The sequence below is a fragment of the Lepisosteus oculatus genome, chromosome 2 (genome assembly GCF_040954835.1).
Source record: "Lepisosteus oculatus isolate fLepOcu1 chromosome 2, fLepOcu1.hap2, whole genome shotgun sequence".
In the NCBI taxonomy this organism is placed as follows: domain Eukaryota; kingdom Metazoa; phylum Chordata; class Actinopteri; order Semionotiformes; family Lepisosteidae; genus Lepisosteus; species Lepisosteus oculatus.
The window spans coordinates 17,738,877-17,756,542 of record NC_090697.1 but is presented as its reverse complement, the minus strand read 5'-3'; the positions used below and the strand labels follow the sequence as shown (position 1 = coordinate 17,756,542).

Here is a 17,666-nt window from a genome sequence, read left to right as displayed (position 1 = left end):
AAACAGCAGTTGAACCAACTTGCTCTTAGCTCAGTGTTCACAGTTTGCATCTGTGTTGTAGGAATTCTTTTGGGGGGATATGACAGCACTGATCCCCAACCTCCCTCAGCCAGGCAAGTTCAATCCAAAGTATTAAGTACGCTATCCCTTCCTATTCATCAGATCGTTCTAATTGAAGCGATGTTATAAAACAGAAGTTCAGGACTAGGTGAAATTCCAATCTCAAACTTCCTCTTTCTTGACCTCAAAAGCTCCCTGGATGCATAGGGTGCTCTGTGTATCTTTTCTAGCAGCTCTCTCTTCACTCCAATTTCACCATTGCAGCATTTTCTCCCTGGCTCACCCTTCACAAGTGAAGGGGGGATTTGACAAAACTGATCTCTAACCACATGGTCATTTCCTCATCTGGAGGGGTTATAACCCACATATTAGTGTAAGTACGCTATCCCTTCATATTCTTCAAGTAGTTTCATCACTAGTATTTGACTGAACCTAAGACAAATCGCTTAACATGAGAAATCCTGTCAATTGGTTGCATTTTGAATTTATTTTTAAAAACGTTTTTTTCTCCCTGTGGAAGGAAAAAGAAGGACCCAGAAAAAATACTTAGTCATGATAAAGAACCAGGTTTGATTAATTGCAGAAAAGATCCACATACCCTAGTTTGTATCTAAACAAAGTTAAGTAGCAACATTTTCACTGCGCAGTCCAATTAATCTAAAATACAGTTAATTTTCATAAATTACCATATGTCTGTAATATCCACTGTTTTTGGAATATGGATGATATAATTTACATGTTATTCCATATTTTTAATAAATGAGTTGTGCCTGTTAATAAGCAAGGCTTATGCCTCAGGGTTAATGCTTTCTGCAGAGGAATTCAACAATTCAGACAAGTCATATCAGTGAGAAGGACTATTTAAATAACACTGCTGGCTGCCTTCCTGGATTATTGGATTAAGCTGTTATACAGCACAATAAGTAAGATATATGCAGTACAATAGTTGTAAGTAATACCTGTCTTTCCGTAGTTACAGGACTCTGAGGTATTCAGTGAGTGTTTTTTTGAAAAAGATAAATCGGCTCAAGTAAATTACTGCCATGGAAATACTAATGTAGCTTGTATAGCTTTCCCTTTGTTTCACATCCATTCATTTGAAATAAATTCACTCAGGTAGATGTACAGTACATATTATTTCTTAATTCTACTGTCATTCATTGGTCATTCATTATTAAGACCTATTGGCTGAGACTTCATCTTCAGCTTGATCACAATAGAGACTTGGAAATATAAACCAAATCAAACATATCAATCAACCCCTATCAGCAAATACAAACTCTTGTATATATAATATCTCACAAACATTGCTAAGGTAATAAAATATTCAGTTTGCAGATGGCCTTCTATTTTGGGGGGCTCAGGCATACATTGAGACAAATATCTGAATGTTGTATTTTTAATGAATTCAGCAATACATGGTTCTCTACCACGGACAAACAAAACAGTGAATGGCAATATTTTTGTGGTTTAGAAAGTGTCAACTTCTGTGTTTGCATTTGCAAGCATGGAGGCTTGCTGGTGATGGCTGGATCCACTGGAATCGAGAGAAAAGCTGTCTTTTTTTAAAAAGGAGAAGGACAAATAAAAAAAGTTCTGACAAATATTTTTGTTGTGTTTTACACCAAGTAAAATACAAGATACATAATATAGAACAGATGAAAATAATGTTTTGGTACCTGAAAATTGGTCATACAGTGTATTAACTGAATAAAAAATACTTTTTAATCAAACTAATTTCAGGATAGGTCAGACTGTAATGAAAACTAAGCTCTTCTCATGCCATTCTTGCATATACAGTATGGCTAAATTTCACAAATATGGTTAAGATAAGATCACTTTATTAGCCATATACAATTTCTTGCTTTAGGAATTTTTCTTTTCACATACCTCAACTTGCTCTCCATGAGATACACAGGCACAACAGGCACGGAGAGAGAAGCTTGGGGTCAGAGCTCAGGGTCAGCCATGGACCTGGAGCAGGTGGGGGTGGGGGTTAGGAGCCTTGTTCAGGGGCCCAGCCACAGGATTTGAACCAGCAACAACTGCTCTGCCCCGTTATGTGATATGTAGAAATCGCTACTTTGTGACGACGGTAAATGCTGTATAATCCCCTTTAGTTAAATGGGGAGTTACATTTAACCTCCACTGAAGCCACCTGTGATGCTTGTCAGCTGACTCTATTGGAGGTAAGCAGTTAATGTTGTTCACATGGCCAGGGTAAGAAGAGGTGAATGTCTTCTTCAGTGACCTAAAGCTGCTCCAAGGAACATGTCAGTGCTAAGAACAGGAGAGATCAATAGAGGCTTTGTGTAAACAGGTTCATTTAAGTTAAATGCTGCATATGTTTATAAATGTAGTCTTTGGAAATAGTGGAAGCACACAATGTTGCATTGAGTTTTTTTTTAATAGTTGCCAAGGCTTACATACTGTACCTTAAAATTGTGGGTAAAAAGAGCCATTAGCCCTTGAGTGAGAGTGGTGCTGTTTTGGTTGCTGAATCCCAGCAAGGCTACTCTGAAAGTAATTATGCAATTGTTTCTCAGATTTGTGTTTCTTTAGTGCAGCTCAGAAAACATCAAGATGTAATTTTGACAAAAACTTAAGTGAGATTTAAATGGAAAATATGAAGTTTATTAAGAGGAACTGTCCCTTTAACCCCCTTGGGAGCTCATGCTGTTTTGTTTCTGAGTAACAGAGCAACTTACTAATCTAAAATGTGAGGTCTGGACAAAGTACAGCTTTGGTACAGCTCTGGGGATTTCCTCTTTATCTTGGCCCCATGAGCCCCTTTGAGATCTCAGTAAACACATCATCTCTGGAAGATGGCTTTTCTCATTATCCCTGCCCCACTGTTCCATCCCAGAGAAAACAAGGTTTCGAGCAATCCCAGCCTATCCACTGGGGCTCCTTAGTGTGGAGGCAAACAGATGCATGATCCTGCTGCAGCAGTGTGAAGGAAGAGTATGTTGCTCCCGCAGGACATAGACTGAAGAGGAATTGCCATGTTACTAAATGCTGAGGTTATCTTTTGCCTGTGGGCATCAATGACACAATCTGTATAGTGGAGGTGGAGCACTTCTCACAGGGTACCTATTTGCAAACAAGAGATGCTCCTTCTGTTATACATTCTCAGTTGTAAATATTTCTGCAAAACAGTTAACTGTTAATCAAAATAAGTGTAGCTTTAGCTAACACATTAGTCAAGGAAATACACGAACAATTGACACTGTGTGAAATGTTACATCACTATTACACAATACTCTTATTATATACTGTTATTTTGAAATTGTTCCTTTAGAATCAAGTACAGTTTTGACAGCAATCTCCTAAGCAATTTATTTTTTTGCTCTAGATCAGAAGGTGTGAACATGTTAGAGATGTAATGGGTGGTAGATCTTGTCACCTGACCAGTCCAGGGATAGTGATTATTAGATGGTGGTAAAAAAACAGAATGTGTTCCTTACATTCTTACATTTGCAACCCATAAAAGACAGGGACTTGACTGAGTAAGAAAAAATAAAAAAAGAAGCACTGAAACCACACTTCAAAGATCCCTATTACTGTCCTACCAGCAATACCTGTGTATTGGGCAGACATGATAGTTGCCATGGTGAGCCATCAAAAAGAATTTGTGGTGTCTGCAGTTGCGGCCGGTGAGGTAAGGAGCTACTTGCTTACTGCCTTTCTGACCCGTTGCTTCGGGGGAGGGTGTGCCAGGCTCTACTGCTGCTCTAATTCACTGGGGCATGCAGTACTAGGTGCAGCCATGAAAACTGCCCTTAACTAAAATTCAACTTAATTGTACAGAGGGCAGAGTGTGGGAGAATTCTGACTTAATCACCATCTTCGCTGGCATCCATCAAAGCCCAACAGCATCAATTCATGACAGCCTGCAGACTCAGAAACAACACAACAAAAAAAAGGTCCTCTGAGTATAATTCTGGAAACAATACTAATATACTTTTAGATAGCCTCCAAAAAGTAATCATTGCCAACACTTTTAATTTTATTGCTGATACAGTTATGGCTTTCTAAGAATACACGGAGGAACACATTTGCCAGAAACAATAAATTAATCTATACAACTAACCTCAAAGAACCAGGCTGTGGCAGCACAGTTTAAATTTATGTAGAGGCCTAATGTCTTTATTAAGGAAATAAAGGAGCTTGTAGTGTCTCAATAGCAAGATATACTTTGTTTCACCTTCCTCTTTAGTCATCTTTCAGCTTTTTTACTTAAAAGGGTGTTTAATACCATATTCAAAAGTTTAATACTTTGGAGTGTTTGCTCCAAAGTTCAGCAGCGCTTATATTTCCTGCGAAGACTAAGAGTGTTGGGGTTCGACAGGAAGTAATGCTACTCTTTTACCGTGCTGTAATCGAGAGCATTGTCAGATATTGTATTTCAGTGTGGTTTGGTAATCTATCAGTTCTTTTTGAATCGCAAATAACCTGCCTCATCCAGACAGTTTTGAAGGTCATGGGAGTGAAACAGCACCTCTCCCTGCAGACAATCTTTGAATAATATACTGTATAATCAAACAGGCAGGAAAATATTATATCAGATCCTTCCCACGTCCTCAACTCTGAATATCAACTTCTTCCTTCTGGCAAACGTTTTAGGGTTCCCAAATGTAAGTCAAACAGATACAAACATTCCTCTGTTCCACTATCCATTAAAGCTGTCAACGCAAATGTCAAGGATGAACACAATTTTGACTCTTACAACTCACTTGAGTGCAATATGTGTTCTAAATGTTACATGTTGTTATGTGTTATACTGTACATGTGCAATAGAGTGATGTGCAATGTTTTTCTTATTTTTTGTAATTGAATAATGTGCAATGTTTTTATTTTCTTCTTATTTTTTTGTTTAAATAAGTGTAATAAATGTACTCTATTTAAATGTACAGGAGTGCTGGGTGTCCATTAAAAAATTCCCTCAGGGGATAATAAAATCTTCTTATCTTATATTATCACCGCACAATTAGGTAGTGTCCATGCTATTCCTTTCTGCCACAGGTCTCTTCTCATTATATACAGTAGTTGCTTAAAATACTGTAGTCTGAAACAAAATTTCAGGATGATATGTTACTCTTTTTATGCATCTCTAATTTTAGAACATGATGAACAGTCAGTGCTCACAGTCCTGTCTATTCATCCTGGGTGAGCCAGAGCTATTTTGAAATGTTAGAAGCAGGTCAGCCTGGAATAACAAAAATATATTCTTTTGTGTTATTTAAACCAAGGAGGTTGATACAGATTTGGCAGAGACAGTAACAATGTGAACAGGGATGCAATTAACTCTGTTTCATAAAAATTGAAAAATACCAAATATGTCTTACTTCGAGTCTGAAATTAAATAAGATAAACAATTCTGCTTCATTATTTTACACTAAATAAGAAAGTTTAGAGAGAGATGAAGAGGTGAGCTCCTGTGATCTGAAGTATACTCATGTTTTTTTTCTTGTTTCTATAACAGTGGTACAACAACATCCTAAAACAATGTTAAACAATTTTCTTACTACTGTATACTACAGAAGAAATTGTACTAAGCTAAGGGCATTGCATCTATTACATTACATTTGGCTATTACAGCTTTTACTTTTATATATAGTATATAAGAATAAACCTGATACATTTGAATCTTTTGAATTATCAACATTTTTCAGTTTTTTTTCAAAAAGCAAAATCAAACAAGCAAGATTTAAAATCCAATTTCTTGTTCCATAATCTGTTCTCTCTTCTAGGGGATACATACAAGTAAGAGTATATACATATTGTTACAAATGGGGGGAGGGGGTTACGAAAAATGGTGAAAATCAGGAATTGACTGAATGGTTGGGTCAATACATAAAATAAATATTTATAACCCCAAACTTTTAAGTGACTTTTACAAAATATACACAAGTAGTTGGTATAATTAGAGGCATATGAATTCTTTGTTTTCTGGCGCAGCTTTGGTGACAAGGTAAGCTTTGGCAAGGTAGCAATAACTAGCTCCAGTCAGGTTTTGTTTGGATGATCAAGTTCCAACTCCCCTCTTCTCTCTACTCTTGTCCTCTTCTTCTCCTTCTTGTTGTACTCCATCCTTGTTGTCTCTCTGTGCTCTTAATGTTATCTTTTATTGTGTGTTTCAGTACTGCTCTTGATTAACAACTGTCTTTGGGAATAGGAAGCTTAATAATACCTAAATCTGAGTTCAAATGTTTCCCTTATTGTTTCCACAAGCAGATCTAATTTTCTTTTCCCTTTATGTACAGTAATGCAATAATAAAAAATACTTCTTGTCTGGCTTACAAATGTAAAATAAATGGTTTTCATGTTATGTCTGCAATATTTAACAGAATGTATATGCTTTATTTCAGATTGACACTATCCAGGGTCTCATGCAGTGTCCCAATGTGTTGGTCTGTGTTGGACGAGAACCCTTTCGACCTCTCTTAGTGGAAAGCTTAAGGAAAAACTCAGACGAGAAGCTCCCAGGACTGGGTGCAAGATCCCGCTCAAGCTTCTGTAGTGACACTCATGAAAGCAAGAAAAATGGTTGGTTCCTTTTAATTTATCACATACTGTACCGGCATTTGGGGCCATGCAATACAGCATTCACAAAATTACTTCAACACGGTACATAACCAATTTCTTTGTGACCTTGTATTATATGTGAAATCACTAGAGATTAATATAACAGCACATTTTAACATTACTGGGCTGTTTGGGAGAAACATTTTTTTCCTGCCCACCACTATAAGGTGGACAGAAACATTAATGATATTACTCATATGTTTCCATTATTATGATTGTCTGAGAATGGAAATGCATACTTTCCAGAATTGTTCATGTATTTATATATGTCATTCCAAATTTGCAGTCAGGTGTTTGACCCTTCATTTGGAACCATTTTTTTCAAGATTGTCAATGTCTGTATATGTATGCTTTTCTAATATCACATTCTCTTTTCTTCCATTTCCTTTGTTTGTGTGATATTTTAACAGTCAACTTTGGACTTGAGACCAAGAAAAGCATAATCCACCCAAGATCTGATTCCAGCAACAGGTCAATGAGATTTTCTTTGTCATCTGAGAAGTCTTTTCCCAATGGATTGAACATGTCTCCAGGCAACACAGGCTGTCCTTCCCACGCTGGAACATGCCCACATGTAAAGGAAGCCATGATGGATGACGACATACAAAAGAGAGTGCTTGTCAACAAAGATGGCAGCCTTTCAGTGGAGATGAAGGTCCGTTTCCGTTTGTTGAATGATGAGATGCTTCAGTGGTCAACTGAGATTAAAAAGACAGTGGCAACCAACAATGATTGCTCCTTAGAGAAAGAAGACGAATTAGGCCCCATTCAGCAAAGTAACTCTGAAACGTGTTCGGAGGGGGAATCTCTCTGTCCCTGTGAGGCAGAGGATTCTTACATCTCAAAACTTCGCCAAAGACAATTGGAAGAATCCCATTGTCAAAACTGCTGCAATCACTGCCAAGAGTATGACATCTGGAAGAATCCCATGCATTCTGCTCATTGTGCACATGAGGCAAAGAGGGCAGTACGACACATCAGATCTTCTAGTTCAAGTGCATCATCTCATAGAATTATATGCAAAAAGGCGTCCATGGATAGTTTAGTCACCATGTCAAGTGAAGAATATAGAGAGCAAGTTGTAGAACAATCATCATGCTTTACACACACTGTTGAGGAAGGGGATACTAGAGTGGAATACTGCACGATAAGTCGTTGCTGCAGTCGCAGTGAATTATGCTCAAAGGCCTCAGTGTCAAAAACCCCTGCACACATTCAAGAGGGAAAGTATGAGGATATTGAAATAGTTCATGTTTGTTCAGACAATGAACAAAAAAGACCTGGAAGTGCCATTTCTGCTTCTTCTAAGAGCTCAGTACAAGATAAAGCTGGTGTGAAAATTACTAAGGTTTTTGAAGAGGATGAACGACCCCAGTCCTCAATCAGCAATTCCTCCAGAGCTTTAGAAGTACTTAAGGAAGACCAGGATGAGAAAGATGAAGACAGAGCTGGAAGTACTGCTTCCAGAGCATCTTCACTGTCTCAAAATGGCAAGAGAAATAAAAGAGAAGAACTTGAAAATGAAGAGCGTCCCACCAGTATAACATCTAACTATTCCGGTAACAGCTGTCACAATTCAATATCACCAATGCACCATTTATCTCCTAGACCGGTTAGCAAAGCATCAAGCTGCTCCTCCTTGTCTTGCAGGTTAACTAAGAACATAAAGCAAGCTGTAGATGATGATGATGAATGTGCACCAAGCCCTATGTCAACTAGCACAAAAGCTTCAGGGAATTCACTCAGAAATTCCAATAAGACTGATTGTATTGTTTCAAACAGAACTACTTCAGCCGCATCTTCTTTATCAGAGTTACCCACTGGCAAAGAAGTGGTTGAAGTTGCAGAAGAGAGTGAGATAAGTGTTGTTAGTGCAATGTCTGCTAGTATCACATCTTCACGAAAATCAAGAAAGTCCAAAAAATGTCAATGTAGTGCTTCTGAAAGAGCAAGTACTCCAGGATCCATGATTTCAGAGAATCCTGACATGGAAGCAACAGAGGAGAAGGATGAAAGAGCAGTTAGTCCAATGTCTACAAGTACAAAAGCTTCAGCTAAATCTAGAAAATCCAAGGGGTCTATAGAGGAGTGTGATGAAAGGGCTGTGAGTGCCATTTCCCTGAGTACCAGAGCATCTGGCAAATCAAATAAGTCACACAAAAGTCACTGCAGCACTTCTGAAAGACCAAGTACTCCAGGTTCATCAGTATCAGAGGCAGCGGCCTCCAAGGAAGTAGACCAAACAGCAGAAGACAGCAATGAACGAGTAGCAAGTGAGATGTCAGCTAGCACAAAAACATCAAGAAAATCCAAAATAACCAGCCAGGTTGAGTGCAGTGCTTCTGGAAGAGCAACTACACTAGGATCATCTGTATCAGCAACAGCTGTTGGAAATGAGGCAGAACAAGCTATAGAAGAGAATGAAGGCAGACCTGCAAGTGCCATCTCTTTGGTCACCAGAGCCTCAGGACAATCCGATACATCCAAAAACAATCTTTGTAGAATTGATGAAAGAGGGCCTTCACCAACATCATCTATATCTGATATGCTAGTTGGCAAGGATACAGAACAAAGAGAAGAAGATGAGGAAAGAGCAAGAAGTGCTATGTCATTGAGCACTAAAGCTTCAGGACACTCCAGAAGGTCCCAAAATACTAACTGCAGTCCTTCTGAAAGAGTGATTACTCCAGCATCATCTATGTCAGAAAAACGTACTGGCAGTGAGACCGAGCAGGTAGCTGAAGAGAGGGTAGAGAGTGCTTTTTCAACAAGCACAAAAGCTTCCAGCAAAAGCAAAGCCTGCAGTAATTTAGGTGGTGCCAGTGACAGCGTACCATCATCTATGTCTAAGTCATCAAGCAGCTCAGCTCGTAAGAATAAGGAAACACTGTGCACAGCTGATGATGACCTTCGGTCACCTAGCAAAGCATCAAACTTTTCTTTAAGCTCTTGTGAGAAAGACATTGGAAATGAGGACTGTGACCATCAAGAAGCTGATCATTCTTACAGTGAGCCATGCTATGCCAGTGAAGCCAAAGAAGCAGTGACTATAGAACCAGATGAAGATGAGAGACCCTCAAGCAGTGGTTCCAAAAGCCATTCGAAAGACAGCAAGAATAGAAAAGCAAGTCACGACAGGCTTTCAACAGCAAGTTCAAGGAGTGTTTTTAGTACATCTAGTCATTCTGCAAAAGCAAAACCAAAAGTACAGGACCATAATGCTGCTGAAAAGGATCAAAGACCACGAAGTAATGTTTCCAGTGTTTCTTCATATCTGCATGTCAAAGGAAGTAATTTTAAATCCAATACTAAGAGTGACGATGAATCCACTGTTATGCCAAAATCTACTAGGCCAAGTAAAAAGGGTTCAAAAAAGCATGTGGAAATTGAAGAAATCTCCAATCCAATTTCAGGTCCTATTTCTGTTTCATCTCAGAGTTTTCATAGTCCTACCCCACCAAAAGGGAAGCCTCACAAAAATATGAGGCCTGTCATACTGCTTGGATCATCAAAGGGAAGCACTAAAACAGAATCAATTTCAGCTACTGAATCACTAAAGGAAAACAATGGTAATATTAGACCAGCTACTGTAGAATCAAAGTCAAACATCTCAGACAAAATATTTAGCGGAGCTCTTGAAGTAGCAGAGTGCAGCAAAAATGCCAGTGACAACATTGGTGACAATGGGAGTCGGTGCAAAAACAGGAAAAGATGCATTGTTTCACAGCAGCAAAAAGAAGAGCCCAGTGTTCCTGAATTAATGCCGTCTTGTTTACCAAATGCAACTCCAGCAGAAGTTGTCCATGAATGGTTGAGAAAGATACCACTAGACACTTCTATGTATGAAGTTGGAGAGGAATTTCATGAAAACTGTGATGAACTTGAAATAAAACAAAAGCAAAGTGAAAAAATGGTTGAGCCAGCTTTGGAAGTAGAAGTCTTGGCTGCTGAAGAAGGAAAGCCTGAGGAAGAGGAATCAAGCAAGGAAGAACAAAAAGATGTATCTGAAACAAATCATGTCCTAAAAGAAGAGGAGCAAGAAGAGCCACAGCAAGCAAATACTGAAGAGCAGGTTGCTAGTTCTGTCCCCACTGATACAAATAAAGAAGCCTTCCTGAAAAGCTGTCATTCTTCAGTACAGGTTATGAAAGTCCTGCTAAATCCAAGTCAAGGGACTAAACTTGATAGATGCAACAGTCTACCTGAAGTATCGCCAGTATATGGACGAAAACTCAGCAATTCAGCCAAAGAACTTTTGGATTGCCTTTCTAGCCTTCAGCTGATAGACACAGAGCCTCTTGATGCAAATGCAAAAAGCACAAGATACAAAGAACTAATGAACATTCTTCAGTCTCTCTGGCTTGGAGGTGCCTGTGATGAAGGCCAGCAGTTGAAGCTGACAAGAAAGTTTAAAGACCATCATTCAACGGATGATGAATTCAACCCCAGGTCATCTTCAGGTGTGGATGTGAGCTGTGGCTCTGCAGGATCTGGTAAGAGCAGCGTCACTGGTGTAGTGGATGTAGTACAGTCAGAAAGAAAAGCAGAATTAACATCAAAACAAATCAATATGGAAGACAGAATAACACCAACACACACGTTCAAGAGACACGATTCGTTGGCTTTACTGGAAGAAAATGAAGCGAATGCAGATGAACAAAACTCTGGTCTCTCCACACATAAACCAAGGCTAACTGCAAAGACACCAGCTGCATTGTCTAACCCAGCTACTCCTGACATAGCTAGTCGTGTTCGTTGGAGCCATGAGAATGAAGGTATAGGCTCTGATGAAGAGGATGAGAGGCAGGGTCATGAAGAGGATAAAGAAAAAATGAACAATGGTCAAATCAGTGACATTACCAAGAAAGAATCTAATTCTACCTCCAAAGCTTCTGAGAATGAGTGCAGCAATTTAACATCACATGAAGAAACAGAAACAAACACACAGGAAGAAGAAGCATTCACAAAGGATGAAGAGAGACTGAGAAGTGCTGTAACCTCACCAAACCAAAACAGACCACAGACACCACATAGACATTCACAAGATCCTGATCCAGTTTGGGTGTTAAATTTATTAAAGAAAGTGGAAAAGCAATTCATGGCACATTATATTAATGCAATGACAGAGTTTAAAGTGAGGTGGAACTTAGATGATAATGAACAACTGGATGCTATGATCAATGAACTCGGAGACGAAGTTCGCAAAAGGATACAATCAAGTATAGACAGGGAGCTGAAGAAAATCCAGAGCCGAGTTGGTAAGTTACCAAGACCTCCTCAAAACTCAATGACAAGAGAGTCTACGGTACAAACTGAACAACGGCGTCGACGCTTAAAGGTCATGCATAATAAATCCATTGATGGATCTCTTCAAAGAAGCGAAGATAATTACACTTACAGTGGAACTGAGTTTAGCGAACAGCGTAGTGAAGATGAATACTGCCCATGTGACACATGTATGAAAAAGAAAATGGCTTCCAGACCTGTGCAACCTGTTGTGATTGCAAATGCTCCCCTCATAAAGGATTTTGATTTAAGGAAAATACTGCAAACAAAGAGGGAATTTCCTAAAGTTCAAGAGCAAAATGAAGCTGAGAAAGAGGTATCTGCTAATTCTGGCCAGCAGCATGAGTTTGACAGGGATGAAAACTGTGTAGAAAATCACGATGCTGAGGAGGAAAAGGAAAGTATTGAAGGAAAGCATGAAGATGGTGAAAAAACACAAACAGACGATGAATATAATGAAGGTAAAACAGAAAATATAGACACTGTTGATGAAGAAATATTGGAAGGATCAAATATTGCTGAAGCAGAAGGGGTAACTCAAGCACCCCAAGAGAAAAATGAAGTGGCTGATAGAGAAGATGTAACTGAACAGCCAGTAGAAGAGAACAACAGTCAAGAAGAAAGTGATAAAGTTACTGAAGACAAAATGGATGTTGAAGAAAGGGAGGAGATGCAAGATGAAAATTTTGAAACTGGAGAAAATGATGAAAAGGGCACTGACCACGAAGAAGGCAACAGCACAGAAAGCCTGGAACCTGAGGAAAACCATACTGAAACTAAACCATCAGAAGAAGATGAAAAAAGTGTAAATAATGATAATGAAAAAGAAGATGTAGCTGAAGAAAGACAGGTAACCAAGGAAGACAGTGAGGAATTTCCAAAAGATGAAGAAGGGGAAGCTACTGAAAACCTAGAAATGGAAAGGATAATGGAAGGGGATGATTTGAATGAAAAAGAGAAAACTGGTTTAGAAGAGAATGAGAAAGATGGGGAGGCTCAAAAAGATGACCAAGGAGAAGAAAAGAAGCAAGAAGAAGACAATTCAATTGCAGAAAAGGATGGAATGGAAGTTACTGAAGAACGAGCTGAAAATGACACATGGGCAGAGGAAGAAAATGATAATATAGATATAGATGGGCAAAACGAAGAAAGGGTCATCACAGATATAAATGAAACAGAAGGCTCGGGTGAGGAAGAGAGCAAAGAAGCTGCACCTGATGAAGATCAAGAAGTTGATCTGGAAGATTCAGATGATACAGAAGTGCAAAATGAAACAAATGCAGAAAATGAAGAAAGTGCAGAAAGCAAAGCTCAAAAGGAAGGCGTTGACACTTTTGAACAGGAGCAGAAGAGAAACAGGAAACAACTGTTTAAAAAAATAATTCTTCTTCAGGCTTTTTTGAGGAAAAGTGGTACTAAAGTAGCTGATACTCAAGAAGGGGACACTGCTGGCACTGTAAAGTTGGATGACTGTGACCAGAAAGGAAATGAAAAGAACGTTTCAGTGCAAAACAAAGGTAGTGAAGAAGATTCAGAAGGCAACGAGATTGAGTCTGAAACAGATATTATTGAAAAAATGGCTGCAGTAGAAACTAAAGATCAACATTGCAGTGCACATGAGGAGACAGAAGATGAGAACAAGGAGGGAGAGCTAGAAAGCAATGAAGAAAAAAACCTAACTGATCAGAAATTGTCTAATTCAAATGAGAGTTTGTGTAAACAGATATCAAAATCATCCATCGAGTCCTTACAAGGATCCATGGAAAAATCCATGGACAAAGAATTGGAGAAGAAAGTTAAGGATGCAAACAGTCCCACTGGAAGCTCAGGGAGTTTGGGAGCCAAGTGCACTCAGATGTATCCTGAAAGTTCCACTGAAGATGAGGATAAGGAATTTGATTGTTCTGGTCCAGAAGGAAACACAAAAGATATATATTCAGCTGGTGAAGAAGAAAAAAGAACGGTAATTAAATCCGCCTGCAAAAATGCCAAGGTTGGAATATCAAAAGAGTTTGAACAAGATGATTTTGACTTTTAAAAATAACATGGGTTTGATTACCAAAGCTTATTACATGAAGCACTTTATTTTATTAGGAATGCTACCATGATGTATATTTTATATTGTCCGGGAATTTGAGTTTTTATGTCATGAAAGTAACTTGTTTCATGCTAGTTAGGAACTAAAATGGAAGTTAAAGAGAACTTTCCAGAAATTAACTTAAGAAAGAATATGTTTCACCAATGTACTTTGAAGCACAGTAAACAGAAGTGGAAGAAATAATTTTATTTCTAATTAAAGACAAACCTGTTAATAGTTATTAGTGATGTGTGATAATTTGAAGTTGAATTGCTGTACTGAATTACTAGACAGATGTTTTACTCACTTATTAAGTCTTCAGCCTAAAATATATATTTAAGAAGAAAGGGGCTGAAGATAGAAGAAAGTTATTGTTTTTTTTCTACAGGGTTTTAAAATAGCAATAGCCTTTGTATGGCATTCTAATAATTTTATTCTGTTGTGCTATCTTATGAGGACTGACTCACATATACAGTATGTTCTCTATACAGTAGCTTCTGTTTAACATTTTTAAATGTATACTTTATATAAAAGGCTTAATGGGGTATAAGTACTGTATATCTGAGTGGCAATGAAAGTGCTGTTTATAAAAACTGTAAATTTTTAACTTATCTCTTCAGGACACTGTTGATGAAACCTGTAATTGGACTAGGATTGTAAACAGTAGTTTTTAAAATATATTTTGTCTCAATCTTTATTCATAAACTCCTAGAGTACACAGAGAGCTGTTGTAAATGTATATTTTTCCACCATTCCAAAACATATACAGTAATTACAAATATGCAATATCCTAATTGACACACTTCACACTCAACAGTGCAATAAAGGCCTTCTGAGTGCCCTCCCAAAACAACAAAATAAATATCAGTACTTGGTCCTGATTACATTACACTACATTGCAGTGTTAATGATTTTTTTCATAAATCGTTCTTCATAACTTAGATACTGTATAGTACTAGACTGGAACCCATAATCAGATGGAGAAACTGAGACTGAAATAATAATATATAATGAGATGTATTTATTAAGTGGCCAAGTAATGAAGGTTTGGTAATCATATTGTTTTTATTCCAATTATTAGACCACCAAACAAAGAAATTGAGGGAATTGTTAACATTTAGGGTATTTCTACTTAAATTCATATGAAATTTCCCCAGATGAAATCTGGCAAGATTTAAAATGTTGTGTCAGAGTTAAAGCCAAACCTAGTTTGGTTGCCATATTAGTGTTTACTCACATTTTGAGGACTTTTGAAAATTGTTAAATTCTGCAAAACATTATTGAGACTTGAAACTTGGTGGGCCACATCACAACATGTGCATGGTAAAACTTCATTTATGAAAAGGTGATAAGAAACAAGGTTTTGTCATCACGTTTGTCTTTGAAGAAGACACTTGGACACCTTGACCAAACTATAAACTCACATGTTGCTTATCTTGTTATGCATTAATTCTGTTGCACGTCAATAGTTTTTTTGTGGAAAGTTAACCTCAAAGTACGTTTGAAGCCATTGGGCAATTTTGCAGTCACAGTAAAGGAATAGTACAATCTGATAGAATCATGAAAGTTCATGTAATCCTAGAGCTCACATGGAGCTACAGTTGAAACTGTAAATGATACCCTGTGTCCAAGACTTAGGTCTTTGTCACATGGATTGGTCATATGAATTTGTTGCCATATCGTATTTATCAAGCAAATTTCTAACATGTTCCTAAATGTTCTTGCCCAAATGGACCAAAATTAGGTGTACCTAAACTTTGTCGGGTTTCCTCTGAATACTAACAATATTATAGCAAAAGAGAAAAAAAACATAGACTTTTCGGTGATGATATGTTGCTATCAGTTTTTCATAATTTATTTTTATCTTTATACTTTTTGGGGTTATTTGAAGGAGGACTGTCATAAGCACTTTTAAGGAAAAGCTGGAGTTGAATTTACTGATTATGTAATGCACAACATAATTAATTTACATTATTAATGTATTGATCTGTATTTAATTTTACATTTCATTGTCCTAAAGATTTGGACTACACTAGAGTAAATTCAGTCAGCTGTATTTCCTCCATTAAACTGAATCTGTAAATTAATTTGATTCCTGAAGAATTATATACTGTTTGTTTATCCTTTTAAAGATTTTGTAGACTTACAGTATATATGTACTGCTTTTTCCACTTTCCATTGAAGGTACAAAATAGTACCTAGAGTAGAGTAGAGTCATACGGTATATATGTTTCATTTTATTTTAATGTGTAGTTACAGTTAATAACAGTGATCATTCCCATTTAACAGAACAAATGCATTGTTTTTCTTAAAGATAATAACATCTAATTAATAAAACCTATTATTCAGTCATTAGATATTTCTATTTATAATTTAAACATGACACAATAATTGAGACAATACACAAATATCTGTAGCAGGACATACAGTATACTGTACATACAAACTTCATGTACTGTATAGAAGAACTGGATAAAATGTCATTCATAGAAAATAATTTCCATATTGACAGAATATATACAGTAACTTCTAGGATGGGCTAGGGAGCTGCTTCAAGGGTGAAGAAGGGGTAGAGGGAGGGATGTGAAATTGAAATTTGCAAGCAAGAAGTGTGATATTTATACAATTAAACTTCTGTTTAAACCTCCATACAGTAAATGAGAATGATGGACCAATTGGCCACCTCTGAACATAACACCCTTATGTTCTTAGGAGTATATAGTGTAACATTAAGCTGCACATAAAAGCATGTGCACGTCTTGTGGTGATTAAATCATGCACTTTAAAGTCATTCTGATTTATTAGTCATCTGAATTTTGCTTCAACATTTATTGCAGTTGCACACTAGTGCTGTAATTTAGGAGCATATGACTGTTTAAATTACTGCTATGAAACCAAGCTGACCTCCGTAAACTTCACATATGAATACTAAGTCAAATAGTTTCTTGTTCTCTTGTGTTGAACGTGCAATGACATGTAAACGGTGAAATAACCATGCTTCATAGAACATTGTAGCAGTTCAACAGTTCTGGAAAACATACTATATGTACACATTACCACTACAGAAGCCTTTAAATAAGAAGGAAAGCTATGCCTTAGCTCACTATAACATGCATCTTTTTGTTCTAATCCTGAAAATTCACAGAGTAGGATATTTGGTAGTGTGATGTAGGTATTTCTCTTCATCCATAAATAAAATGGTATTGCACAGCAAGGTGTGGTGTAAATCCTGCGGGATTTAGTTTTACACAATAAAGTCAGTACGATTTATCAAACAAAACATACAAAACCATGGTGCGATAATTTCTGATTGAATTGCACACCAGATGTTATCAAAATATTATAATCTGCCATTGAATGTGATGCTCTGCACATTTGGCAAAACCATATGTATCAATTGCTTTTTTTAATGGTTAGATTAATGTTAGCACTGCAGTGTATTTCTAACTGAAAACCATAGAATATTCAGAAAAGGGTCATTTTAGTTTTAAGCATGTACCCTGTCCAGATTTCAGTTGTGCTTGTCTGCTACAGTGAACATCTATCAGTGTTAAATATTTATTAAAGTTCCAAAGAACCTGAAAACCTTTATGACCATTTCAGTTTTCAATAGAGAATTATTGGATGCAAGATATCTTGTTTTGTTTTGAATTCA

The 17,666-nt window shown here is 37.3% G+C and overlaps 1 protein-coding gene across 2 annotated transcripts in view; it reads left to right on the top strand.

Annotated features, from left to right (window-relative positions):
• The window catches only part of rp1l1b (rp1 like 1b), a 34,747-nt gene extending 18,547 nt beyond the window's left edge, over positions 1 to 16,200 (top strand). For both annotated transcript variants that reach the window (XM_015352269.2, XM_015352274.2), the window contains exons 3-4: positions 6,432 to 6,609; positions 7,059 to 16,200. In XM_015352269.2, the coding sequence (XP_015207755.2) occupies positions 6,432 to 6,609; positions 7,059 to 13,972 (7,092 nt within the window). In that variant the 3' untranslated portion in view covers positions 13,973 to 16,200. The remainder of the gene's footprint in view (positions 1 to 6,431; positions 6,610 to 7,058) is intronic.
• The last annotated feature ends 1,466 nt before the right edge of the window (positions 16,201 to 17,666 follow it).